Raw genomic sequence first — 12,176 nt, forward strand, 5'->3', positions numbered from 1 at the left:
AAAGTCTGGTCCATCCACACGGTGGAGAGTGTGTGGCCGTAAGGAATTAAGTTGTGAAAAATGCAGCGATGTGGGCGAACCTTGAAATCACTCTGCCCCGCGAAAGAGGCCATGAAGCATCCAGCACGTACAAATCCACGCGCGCAATTAACGTGGTTCCCCGGGGCTGGGAGAGGGGGTGGGGAGTGACGGCTCACAGGCACAGGGTTTCCTTCTGGGGGACACAGGTGGTGGTCACACAACACTGAATGTACCCAGTGCTCTGAGTTGTGCACTTTAAACCGGCTCATTTCACCTTTTGTGAATTTTACCTTCATTGAAAAAAAACAGTGGAGTGGGGCTTACCTGGTGGCGCAGTGGTTGAGAGTCCGCCTGCCGATGCGGGGGACGCGGGTTCGTGCCCCGGTCCGGGAGGATCCCACGTGCCGCGGAGCGGCTGGGCCCGTGAGCCGTGGCCGCTGCGCCTGCGCGTCCGGAGCGGCTGGGCCGCTGCGCCTGCGCGTCCGGAGCCTGCGCTCTGCTGCGCCTGCGCGTCCGGAGCCTGCGCTCCGCAACGGGAGGGGCCGCAACAGTGAGAGGCCCGCGTGTCCCAAGCACGTCAGCTCAAATGCAGTTTATTTATCACAGCGCGGAACATATTTCTGAAGGAATATGTAATGAGGATGGCACAGAGACCCCTCCTTGCTGTGCCGTTGGCTGGGGCCGACAGCGGGCAGTCACGGGGCCAGTAGAAGCAGCTGGGCCCGCGGGCCCCTCCTTGAAGCCAGGGCGGGGCCCGCGCATCCCGGGTGGCGGGGAGGGAGTGGCCTGTCTGGGTGACAGGGTCGGGGGTGGGGTTGGGGGGGCTGCAGGACGTCTCGCAAACAGCCGGGGACCCGCTTCCTCGGACAGAGAGGGCACTACCACGGCGAGTTCTGCTCGGGGTCCTGCAGGGCTGAGGTCACCCCGGACGTCGCGGTGGGGAGGTGACCGGCGCTCCGGGTCTATACGCCTGAGCTAAACACAGCAGCTTCCTGCTGGAAACAAGCCGGTGGGTATGCTTTCCTTATTATTCAAGAGCAACATAAAAGAAACAAAAACGAAGTAAATGGGTATTCGCAGAAGCCCAGCCTCCTCTGCAGAAACCATCATTTTATAAATGTACATTTTTATTTCTGGAATATAAAATGCTGTCCTTGGGAATGGGGGTGGGCTTATAAAAACTCACTTTGAAACTAACAGCCTCCACAGCACATTCTTCAGTGAGGCGGACGGAAGCTCTGCCCTCCTCTGCGCCCCATAGGCTCCGGGATTCCCTTTGGGGTTCAGCTCTCCAGCCGGACCTGGGGGCTCGAGGGCACCTTGTCCACAATCCCCACCAGGCCCTCTGTGTGTGTCCCCGATTCCCCAAGCCCCCGTGGACATTATCATTGGGTTCCCTTCAAATACGTCGGCACAGAAACGGGGTGGGACCAGTCGGTTGCTGACTGCGTCGATGAGATTCTTCTAGGATTTTACCTCAATCTGTAAACCTTCCGGCCAGAGAAACAGGAATTCTTGCCTTTTGAAAGTCCTGAATGCAAAATATTGTTTCCACAATTCAGGGCACTCATCCCTGGAGAAGCTCCAGGTGTCACCCTTGCTTTATCAACAACTAGATGCTATTCTCTCACCCAAGCCTGAGGCAGGGGTTGGGGCCCGGGGCAGGGAGGGTGCTGCGAGAAGCAACAGGAGACGGCAAAGCCAGGCGGCCACTCGCCTCGTCCTGTACGGCGACGGCGGGTCTCCTGCGAGCGTGCGAGGCCTCTCCAGGCTCCGTCTCTGGGCAGAGATGTTGACGGCCTCCCCAACGTGTAAGGAGGAAAGAGACACCCCTCACGCTGCTCAGCGGGAAGCCCCTCTTACAGACACAGAAGTACACGGACCTACAGCAGAGAACACGCGCTTAAGAACAGAGGAGGATTTTCCACGCGCGGAATGGATCACTCTCAAACTAAGATGGTCCAGCAAAGAAAATATTGCTTTATTGGATCCATTTTCTAACTACAAAGAGAGCTAACACAGTATCAAACACTTCCTTTCCATGGGACAGTCTCCCGAGAAATGTCTCATGCAACTCCTAGGAGGCTAGATGCAGGGCAGGGCTTCAGGCGGGAAGGCAGGGTCCTATGTACACGAAGCCATATATCTTCAGCTCTTCACAGTAATGTGCAAATGTTACAAATATGGCTTTCAGATTTTCGGTTCTGTGACTTAAAAAAAAAGTAAGACATGATCGTACAGAAGAACATTTTTAAAATAATTCTTTCTGTGGGAGAGCGCTTTCCCCACCAAAACGCCGCGTCTGGTGACGGGACTTGTCACCTCCCCCGAGGGTGCGATTCGATTCGGCGGAGTTCCAGGAGGGGGGCGTGAGTTCCTAAGGCACAGTTATCAGGTTAAACATGTTTTCGTTAAACCATGCTTTTTGGTTACGTGAAACGACAGGTCACTGCTAGCAATAACGCGTAATAAGCTGTTAAGGGTACAAAATGCAGTAGTAAAGCTCACACTAACCTATCTGGTAACAGTAACTAGTCCGGAAACACAGTACAGTCACCGCATAGTAAACGCTGTTTTTGGTTATCGGTTCCTTAGATGAAGCAGAGTTATAAGGCTTCTGTGAAATAATAATCTTACCGCTGAACAAATATATTACACTCCTTCTGTAACGTTATTTATAGTTTCCAATTTTGCCGTTTGGTAACAGACGGTATTGTGGACGCACCTCTCCCAGCTTCTAAAGTGCTTGGTTAACTGCAGGAGATGACAACACACAGACCTCCCGGGGGTTGGGTGACGCCCCCTCGGAAATGGCTGGGAAGCTGGGTTTGGAGCCTCAGGTGAATTTTCCAGAATGGATACTGGTTATTGCTGACATGGACGCCCTTGCCGGGCGAAGAGTGAGTATCACCGCCTCCGTTACGTTCTTACATAAATATATGGCTATATATGTACACACATGCAAATGCAAGATCTATCCCGAGACAGATAGATTTCTTTTTTTTTGTCCAGTAACCTACCTTGTGCTATTCAACTTACCTGTGCTATGTTCGAAGCCAGATTAAAAACAAAATCCTAACATGCTATAATGAAAAGCCCTAAGGCTTGAGTAACACAGGGGAGGGAAGGCAGTCATGAAAGAGCTGAGATGACACGTTGGAAGAGTTCTGAAAGGCACCGAGTGAGGAACCAGGATTGTATATGACAGCCCAGGAAGAGGTGAAGAGAGGAGGAAATGTGTTAGGTTTTCCTCACCATGCCCGGCTCGCCAGTATTCTCTTAATTTATACATAGGACAAAGCCTCATGACGAAATGTCTTTACAGCTTTTGCTCCTACAAATACTCTCCCGGTAGCCAGTTCAATGCTCAATTCCAGGATGCCCTGCTGCTGCGGTCTGCTTAAATAAGGCACTTCCAATATGAAATGCAGGGGTGCCTGAAGGGTACGCTGGGGTCAGGCCGCCACGTCGGGCTGCGGGCACGAGGGGAGCATCACACGGTCTGTTTTCTGTGCTCCTCCTTCCCGTCCCCCCTCCTTTCCTTCTGGAGGTGACTTTCCTTCAGAAGATGGAGCGGCCCTTCCTTCCTTCCTTCCTTGAGCTACTTCTTTGTACACGAATGATCTGAGCCTTCACGAAGGTGGAAGTTCCGAGTGGCACCAGGTGTGCGTTCAGCCTGTCGACTCTGTTGTCACCGTCGAATCAACACCACGCAGCTTCTGAGAGTCCAAATTACCGACTACGAGTGGATGTTGGTACTGGAGAGGTCGTTTCGTATTATCTCGTTTACTGCAAGAGAACAAAGATAGAGAGCGTTAGAGAGACAGGACTCTGCATACGAGCTTCCATAAATCACCAGAAATTCCATCAGTCAGTTACATTCAGCCTGTGAGAAGGTGTCCCCAGAGGATGAGGTGTCCTGAGCCGGCGGGACACAGCTGCCCGGGACCCGGCGCTGTGATTCCAGAGGCCAGTTAGGCCTCGGCCTCAGGTCCTGACGACTGACCCAGGCACCACAGCGCAGCCCGTGCTCCCGCAGGTTTGCAAAAGCCGAAAGGTAAACCCCGCAGGGGAAGCGCCCCGGTGAAGTCCGCGCCCCATGGGCCCCTCTCGTGGTCACACAGGCCAGGGCAGCTCGGGGAGGAGGGCTGGCCGCCCGGGCCCGGGCCTCCCTTTGTTCGGGGCTCTTCCTTCACGTCTGTCCCGTTGTTCGTGTCCACGATCGGCCTGTGATTTTTGGCAGCCAGAGGGGAAGTGAGAGGAGCTGGCAGAGGCCACGGGAGCGACCTGCACAACATCTGCCCCCCATCACGGCACCAGATGGGGAAATGCTGCCCAGAGGCTGTCACCACCGCTCGCGGGGCTCAGAGGTGGGGGCGTGCTTGCGTCACGGAACTGCCTGGGCTCTCTGCTGCCAGATAAACCGTGGGTTTCTGCAGGGGCCCCCGCCCAGCCAAGGGCGGCTTCCTGGAGCAATTAGTGGAGTGCGTTTCCCGAGCCCACTCCCTTCCCTAAACTGCCTTTCAACACCCCCCCCCAACTATTTTTAAGAATAACAATAATAAGGCCCAGCGGGGGAACCAGGAATTGTGTCACGGGAACTGATAACAGAACGCGCTGGCCCTGGTTCACAGTCAGGAGCCCGCCCTGCGGACCCCAGACCCGGGCTCCCCCCGAGGGGCCGCCGGCACGCGGGAAGGGGGGGCGCCGGGCAGCGGCCTGCAGGGGACACGCCTGGACCGACACGGCCGCCCGACGCGCACCACACGTCCTCTGCCGCCGGCCCTGCCTCGCACGGTCAACACCGGAGGGACTCTGCTCATCTGGCCAAGAGGCTCCCCGGCCGCCAAGGAGGCTAGGACGAGGCCCAGGGCGCGGACAGCTCCGGGGTGGCGGGCCATCTCTGCGCCGCTCGGCCGCCCGGGGCATGGGGTGGCGGGACTCGGGCCACCAGGACCAGAGCTCCTCTCCGTTTCCTCCGCGTCACGGGTCCAGCCTCTGTGTCCCTAAGAGGCACGGGCCCCGTCCACACCTCACAGAATGTCACCATGAAAGAGCATTCTGACAAAGAACACTCACATGCCCTGGTCTCTTGGGGGTTTGGCCTGGTCAGGACAGGCCGCACCTGCACGCAGGGTGTCTCTGTCTCAGGCCAAGCGTGTGGAATGTACTAGAAAGATACAGGGCGTGTGTGGGGGGGATCCACACACGAGCTGTGACAGCACTGGCACCACAGAGCCCGGTTTACAAGGTGCTTTCGTGGCCACCATCACATTTGTCCTAAAGCAGTCTAGGCCATGGGCCCGGTGGGGCTTCCTAACCTGTGCTGACAAAAGCGAAAGGTTTGGGGCCACACATGGGCCAGAGACCCTCCCACCGGGTGGCAGGTGCTACTGGGAGGGGGGAAGGGAGGCGGTGGGGCCCCCTCTACCCAGGAAGAGAAATTAGCAGTCAAAACCTCAAAGCAGGGACTTCACGGTGGGAACAGCGGTAAACAAGGTCCCACATGAAGAGGAGGAGTGAAAGTTCAATCATACCACATAGAACTGGGGTTTGCCTTCCCACTCAGGTTTTAGGACTATGAAAGTCCCAGAGCAGAAATCTGATTCTAGTAAGACCAGCAAGGGGTGGCAGAAAAATGTCGGAGGGGACAATAATGGTGCGAATCGAGAGGGAAACCGAGGAGTCATAATGATGGGGATGGGAAGGAGGCCTGAGGAGGAGTAATGACACTAATTGGGAGGGAGGCCTGAGGGGTAATAGTGAAGGGGATTGGGATGGAGGCCTGATGGGTAATAATGAAGGGGATTGGGAGGGAGGCCTGAGGAGTAATAATGACAGGAATTGGGAAGAAGGCCTGAGGGGTAATAATGCCAGGAATTGGGAGGAAGGCCTGAGGAGTAATGATGACAGGAATTGGGAAAAAGGCCTGAGGGGTAATAATGAAGGGGATTGGGAGGGAGGCCTGAGGGGTAATAATGGCAGGAAATGGGAGGGAGGCCTGAGGGGTAATAATGCAGGGGATTGGGAAAAAGGCCTGAGGAGTAATAATGCAGGGGATAGGGAGGGAGGCCTGAGGGGTAATAGTGAGGGGGACTGGGGGCGTGTCCTGAGGGTACATTATGACGGGGATTGGGAGGCGTCCTGAGAGTAATAACGACGGGGATTGGGAGGCGTCCTGAGAGTAATGACGACGGGGATTGGGAGGCGTCCTGAGAGTAATGACGACGGGGATTGGGAGTGCAGCCGCAGGCGCAATAAGGCAGCAGCAGGGTAGCTGAGATCCTTTTAGTTACTCAGGGTTATGCAGACCACAGGAAAAAGAACATCTGTTTGACAAAAGAAAAGGGGAAGGAGCCTCAGAAGTGGGCTTCCCCCTACTACCCACTGGGCCACCTGAACCTCGCAGGGGGCGCCCGGGCTGGTAGGAGGCGGCGCGGCCGCTCGGCGTGTCCTGGGCATTCTGGGCCACGGCGTGGCTACCGCCGAGCGAGGCCCGGCCCCGTCCTCCTCCGGCCCCGTCGGGCGCCCTCGGGAGCGCGGCAGGGGTGCACCGGGTGGGCCAGCGGTGTCCGACGAGCCTCCCCCAGGACCCCCTGGCAGCCGGACCTGCGGCCGTCCACCCCTGGCAAGGTCAGGCTGGAGTCGCAGGGTTCCGTTCCTTTTAGGAACAGACTCCAGAACCACCCCACGGGCACAGACACCCGCCAGCATCTTCCCGGAGCGCCGCGGGGCCTGAGCCCGGCCGCTGCCCAAAGTGAGGCCGGACGGCCAGGAAGCCCACGGCAGCTGACGCTCCACACAAGCGTTCCCACGGCTGAGGGTGGGCGCCCAGACCCCACTCTCTCGCACAGACACAATCTGGGCAGGCCCCCTGTAGGGAAGCCATGACAGTCGCACTTCACACACAGATCAAGAATGACCACACCAGGGAAGGGCTGCTGAGGCGGAGGGGCCTTTGACGGCGGGCGAGGGAGGGGAGCACAGGGTCCTGGGGCCCCGCCGCCTCCCGGCCACATCCTATCTTCCCTCCGTGAGGTCACGGGTCCGAGCCCGTATCAGTGCTGGCCGCGCGGCTCTGTGTGGGTTATCGTGGGGGTGGCTTTCTCTCTTTGATATGGTTGTGCCGATGACACCTACGATTTCCCACAGTGTCTTCTCTCTACTGATAATTTCCATCTTCTTATGCAGCTTTTCCACCGACACAGAGGTTTTTTTTCTCTACAGAAGTATTTTGAACTGCAGGTAACATGTGACCCTCACGGATCGTCAGGAACCTGAAAGAGGAACCTTTGCTCTGCTTCGCGTCAGATGTCCTTGCAACAGGATGTGGTGAGCTGTTATACCACAATTTAATAAGAAGGGTTTTTTCCCTTATATTTAATTTTTCTCTAAAATGCTCCTAAGGTGGAAACTCTTGTTTTTTTTCCTAAAACTCATGTGGCAGTTTGAATTGTTGTTTCAATCTGGGGTATGTACGCAGGGTGTATGTGTATATCTGATACACACACACAAATCCACCTCTCTATATAAATCTGGAATTGAGAGAAAAGGAAGTTAGCATTTTTTAAAATACCAAAACGAACATGTACCAAGTACAGGCATAGCTTTTTACCTGTACTTGCATGACATTTGTAAATATCCTTCCTGACACTATAGAAAGATGTCTCTGCTGTTCATAAATGAGCATATGTAAATTAACGAATAAGATGAAATGTCCTTTTTAAAGTATTTGTACTTTCATATCTGAATTTCTTCTTTTGACCCGCACTTTGAAAACAGCTGACGTCAGAGCTTCATGTTGTAGTGAAACATCCATGGTTTGTCTCTCAGGTTTCATGCATGGGTTTTGTGTGACTATCTTGAGAACAGTGCAAACCTAAAAGGCCCTGTGAGTCCAAACAGTTTTTATGTATTTCTCCCCTCTCAACACCTAACCTTTAAGCAAAGTGCTCCCATGTTTCTGAATGCTTGGTTTCTGAATGCTAAACTGAGGATCTCAAGACAAATCGTAAGGAACGAAAAAAACACTTATTTACCCAACACCTACGCAGCCCTCAGTGTTAATGTCTAAGCCCCTGCATGTACATCATTCTTGATTCTGCAACAGCCCCTCGAGAAAGTCAAGGCGGGCAGTGTGCCGATGGGGGCTTGGCCAGTGGGAACGGGGCCACTGCCCCTGAGCGACAGGGTAGAAGCTGAGACCGGGACTTGGGGCCGCCCTCCTCCCCACCCGCACACACCGCGGCTCCAGGAGCTTCCAGGCTGCTCCCTCCCGGCTCCACGGGCAGATCCACAGGACCGGCGTGAACTGCTCTCTCCAGTGCTTACTGGGGAAGTCAGAAAGGCGCAGGGGAAAGGTGGACGGGCACAGGGTCTCCCGAGAGCTCAGCCCTCGGGACCCGTGCCTGCTTGTGCCCTCCTCCCGGGTCTGCCCCCCGCGCCCAGGTCCCCTCTGTCCCGGTCCTCACGAGGCCGCTCAGAGCGCAGACGCGAGGGGAGGCGGGGGCCCAGGCACGGCTTCCCTCTTCTGTGCACATTCCTCTTTCAGCAAAGCATCAACACACCCGCCAACCACCACACACACACACAGGGTTGTGTTTGAGCTAAAAAGACCTTTTCTTTCAGTCGTTTTTCCTGTATAGCTTTTACGTGCTTCAGAAACTTTGTTTTAAAAAGGAGCACAAGTTGCAGGTGACTGAGGACTATTTGCCCTGCCCTGGAGGAGCCACATGCCGGCAGCACGGCCCTGGCTCTAAAGCCGACAGCAGGTGAGCTGGTCGGTGCCAACCTGCTGGCGCAGGTACCAGCGCCAGGAGGGGGCATGCTGGCCGCCGTCTCAGGAACGCCGCCCCAACGCCGCCGCAGCGCCCGCGTGTCACGTGAGCGGCCTGGGGAGGCTCTGAGAGCTGCCCCGCGCTGACGGACCTGGCGAGCTTCTCTCTCTTCTCTTCTCACTATTCTACCCGACCTGACTTGGTTTTCAGATTTGACATCCGAGCAGCAGCGGCCCGCCGTCCAAGCGCCCCCCTGGCTCGCGGGGGCCCCCTCACCCTCCCAGCCCCGAGGCGGGTCCTCACAGCCAGTGCCACGGCCTTATCCGTCCCAAGACTTTATCAGCAACCGTCCCGCTTCCCCTACTCTAAGGCAAGAAGCGAGATATATGCCTCTGTGTTCGACTCTAAATAATCGGGACTTGGAACACAGTGATAATAATATCACTTTGCTCTGCGAGAGGAAAGAATGACTACGATGGAACACCCAGGGTCCTGACACCCCAGCACATATGGGACAGCACGTGGTCAGAGTCAAAATATAAAGCAATCCCTACGGAGCGGCGGAAGCCACAAGAGGGCTTCAAGGCGGAGCTGTTTCTAAAGACGGCCTGGCCCGGTTTCCCTGGGCAGCACCTGGGCCCCGGCTCCTCCGACGCCGGTGGGCAACCGCGAAGCCAAGCATCCTTTACTGTTTCAGCTTCTCTCAGACCTAAGCTCTTGCCGTGTCCACGTTGTATCATTCAAACCACCACTCAGAGACGTGTGAGCAGCCTGTGACCTTCCTTTAGAAAACCTGATACGAGGCCTTCGCCCTGAACCCGCTGTGGGCAAAGTGCTGCACAAAGGCCACCCGGGTCGTGTCCTCAATCTGCCTCCGAAGCCCCCGTGAGGCTGTCCTGCCCCTGTGGGGCCTGGAGGTTTTCTCCGTGAAAACAGGAGGCTTGACTAAGGCCCCCTTCTGCCCCAAGAATCAGGGGACTCCTCAGTTGTCAGAGGGAGAAATCGATTCCTCCTGGGTTAGCGTTCTATGTGCTGGGAAAGGCACAGCCCCCCGCATCTTCCCAGCTCTGGGGGGCAGCTACTACTCTGCTTCTTATTTTTGACGGGACCAGAGAGGGCAGGAGACGCACCAGTGCTCACACAGCGGGGACGGCGGGGGCCTCCCTGGGGGGCAGCCCCTCGGTCTGTCTCGATGTGGCAGGACGGCCGCTGAGAAGCCTCCGTCGGCGGGCTCGCCGTCCTGCATCGGTAAAGGGAAGAGAAGCGCTCTAGCACCTTCTGGTGAACTTTCAGTTTACCGACTGCTGGAAAAAGAGAAAACGACTGGGTGTGTGAGCAGCAGCCGCCCTGGTCTGAAGTTAATGCAAAGTCTGGGTTCAACCACAAGACACAAAGCGGGAGGAGGGACAGGGCCACCTCAACGCTTTCAGTTTCCTTATTGCCGACAACATGTGTGTGGATCCCTTTATGATCGGAACCAGTATCCGTGTAGGTTTTTCAGGCTAATGAGAACAGCAGCCGTGTCCTTTCCTTGGTCACAGAGAACCAGCAGCGTCGCTAGTCTTGCATGGGACGCGGCTGTGAGTGACCGAGCGGGAAATGCAACGGGAAAGCTGCCTGTGCCTGGCCCCAGGCTGGGCGCGGGCGGCGGCCTCTGTCCCTTTCCCTTGTCGGGACCCCAGCAGAGACATGACCCTGCCTGCCGGGCTTGGGGAAGGAAGGGCCAGGAGAAGCAGACGCTAGAATGTTCCAGCTGGCCTTCACACAGACATCACCCTAGTTTCTCAGGCCTGGGCTTGGGATTAGAAAATAAGAAATCTGGTTCAGCAGTGTTAACCTAGCCACACTGTTTAATCCTCGCTTAAAAAAAAAGCTTAATTAACTCGGATAAGGACCATAGTTTACAAATAATACCTTTGTGTGAATTCAAAAAAACCCGTATTTGTTGATATAGCTTATCACATTAGCCAAATTCCATGATTACGTACGTAACTACATACAACACACTTTGAAGCATCTTTCTCTTTTTCAGTAGTTATGTTACTTCCAATAAGGAAATGAATTGTACTATGAATTTTTTTTTTCTTTTGCGGTCCGCGGGCCTCTCACCGCTGTGGCCTCTCCCGTTGCGGAGCGCAGGCTCCGGACGCGCAGGCTCAGCGGCCACGGCTCACGGGCCCAGCCGCTCCACGGCACGTGGGATCCTCCCGGACCGGGGCACGAACCCGCGTCCCCCGCATCGGCAGGCGGACTCGCAACCGCTGCGCCACTGGGGAAGCCCTGTACTATGAATTTAAAAAAACTAACAGTATTTATCTACTGCTACTTAGTAAACTAGCCAGCGCAACAGGGATACTGTCATTTCTTCCACTTCTCGCTTTACAACGTTCTGCGATGCTGCTTTTTTACGGCGAGAACTATTTCTTTAAAGCATCAATGTCCTTTAAACAAGAGCAACATAGGGAACAAAGGTCTTGGCGATTCGACTGCGGGCCCCGTGGAGCTCTGTCGCCATCCCCGCTCCAGCACACCACCACATGCTGCACGAGGTACCACGATTCTTTCCATCAGAGCTCACCATCAAATTAAACACTCTACATAAATAAATGCACGCCACAAAAGCAACTGTTACTTGCCCACTCCATTTTCCCCTGAGGGACAGAAAAATGCCTATTCTTCCAGAGGACAAGTCATCAAAAACATTTTTATTTTTAAGGGAAAGCCAAAATAGCTTTTTGAAGAGCAAAACAAAACAGGAAGGACATTCCTTCCCATTCCTACAACTAAAGGATAATTTTAAAAAGTATTTGCTAACTTTCCCAGAAAATACACCTTTGGCGAAAGTTAGTATTGTAACCTAAGAGGATGATAATTTAGGTAGACAGCAGTAAAGATATCTCAGGCCAAATCTCTTCTTAAAGAACTAACTTCTAGGAAGTCTCCAGATCCCACTTCCTGTGCTAAGCCTGCAAATCTAATGATTCTTGGATAAGGAAGCCCTCTGACGGTGGCTGAGAATCCTAAGGGATGTGAGGATTGTCACTGCTGTGACTCTGTCACCGCTGGGACACATGTGCCCCATGTGATGGACACACACCGTCGCCGTCTGCACTGTGCACTTACACTCAGTTCTCACTTAGGGTAGCAAAGTGGACGTGAGCTAAGCCGAGATTCAACACGATTCAAGCCGCAATTCAGAGATCAGGGCACAGCCAGGGAAGCACGTGCTCCGGTGCCACTGGTGGGGTGGGGCGCGCGTCAGCTCAGGCGCAGGAAACGTGAGGTGGTGGCTCCCGTGTGGGTGTTTAGTTTCTTGAGAAGAGGCGGCTTCCTGGCAAGTCCGCCTCCCCACAGGTGGGCCCGGGTCAGTTGTCTCCC

The 12,176-nt window shown here is 55.1% G+C and overlaps 1 protein-coding gene across 2 annotated transcripts in view; it reads right to left on the reverse strand.

Moving 5' to 3' along the window:
* Positions 1–1,981: 1,981 nt before the first annotated feature.
* NFATC1 (nuclear factor of activated T cells 1) overlaps positions 1,982–12,176 on the reverse strand; it is a 99,665-nt gene continuing 89,470 nt past the window's right edge. For both annotated transcript variants that reach the window (XM_059040474.2, XM_059040477.2), the window contains exon 10: positions 1,982–3,810. In XM_059040474.2, coding sequence (XP_058896457.1) covers positions 3,761–3,810 — 50 coding nt within the window. In that variant the 3' untranslated portion in view covers positions 1,982–3,760. The remainder of the gene's footprint in view (positions 3,811–12,176) is intronic.

This window comes from Kogia breviceps, chromosome 15 (assembly GCF_026419965.1).
Source record: "Kogia breviceps isolate mKogBre1 chromosome 15, mKogBre1 haplotype 1, whole genome shotgun sequence".
Lineage (NCBI taxonomy): Eukaryota > Metazoa > Chordata > Mammalia > Artiodactyla > Physeteridae > Kogia > Kogia breviceps.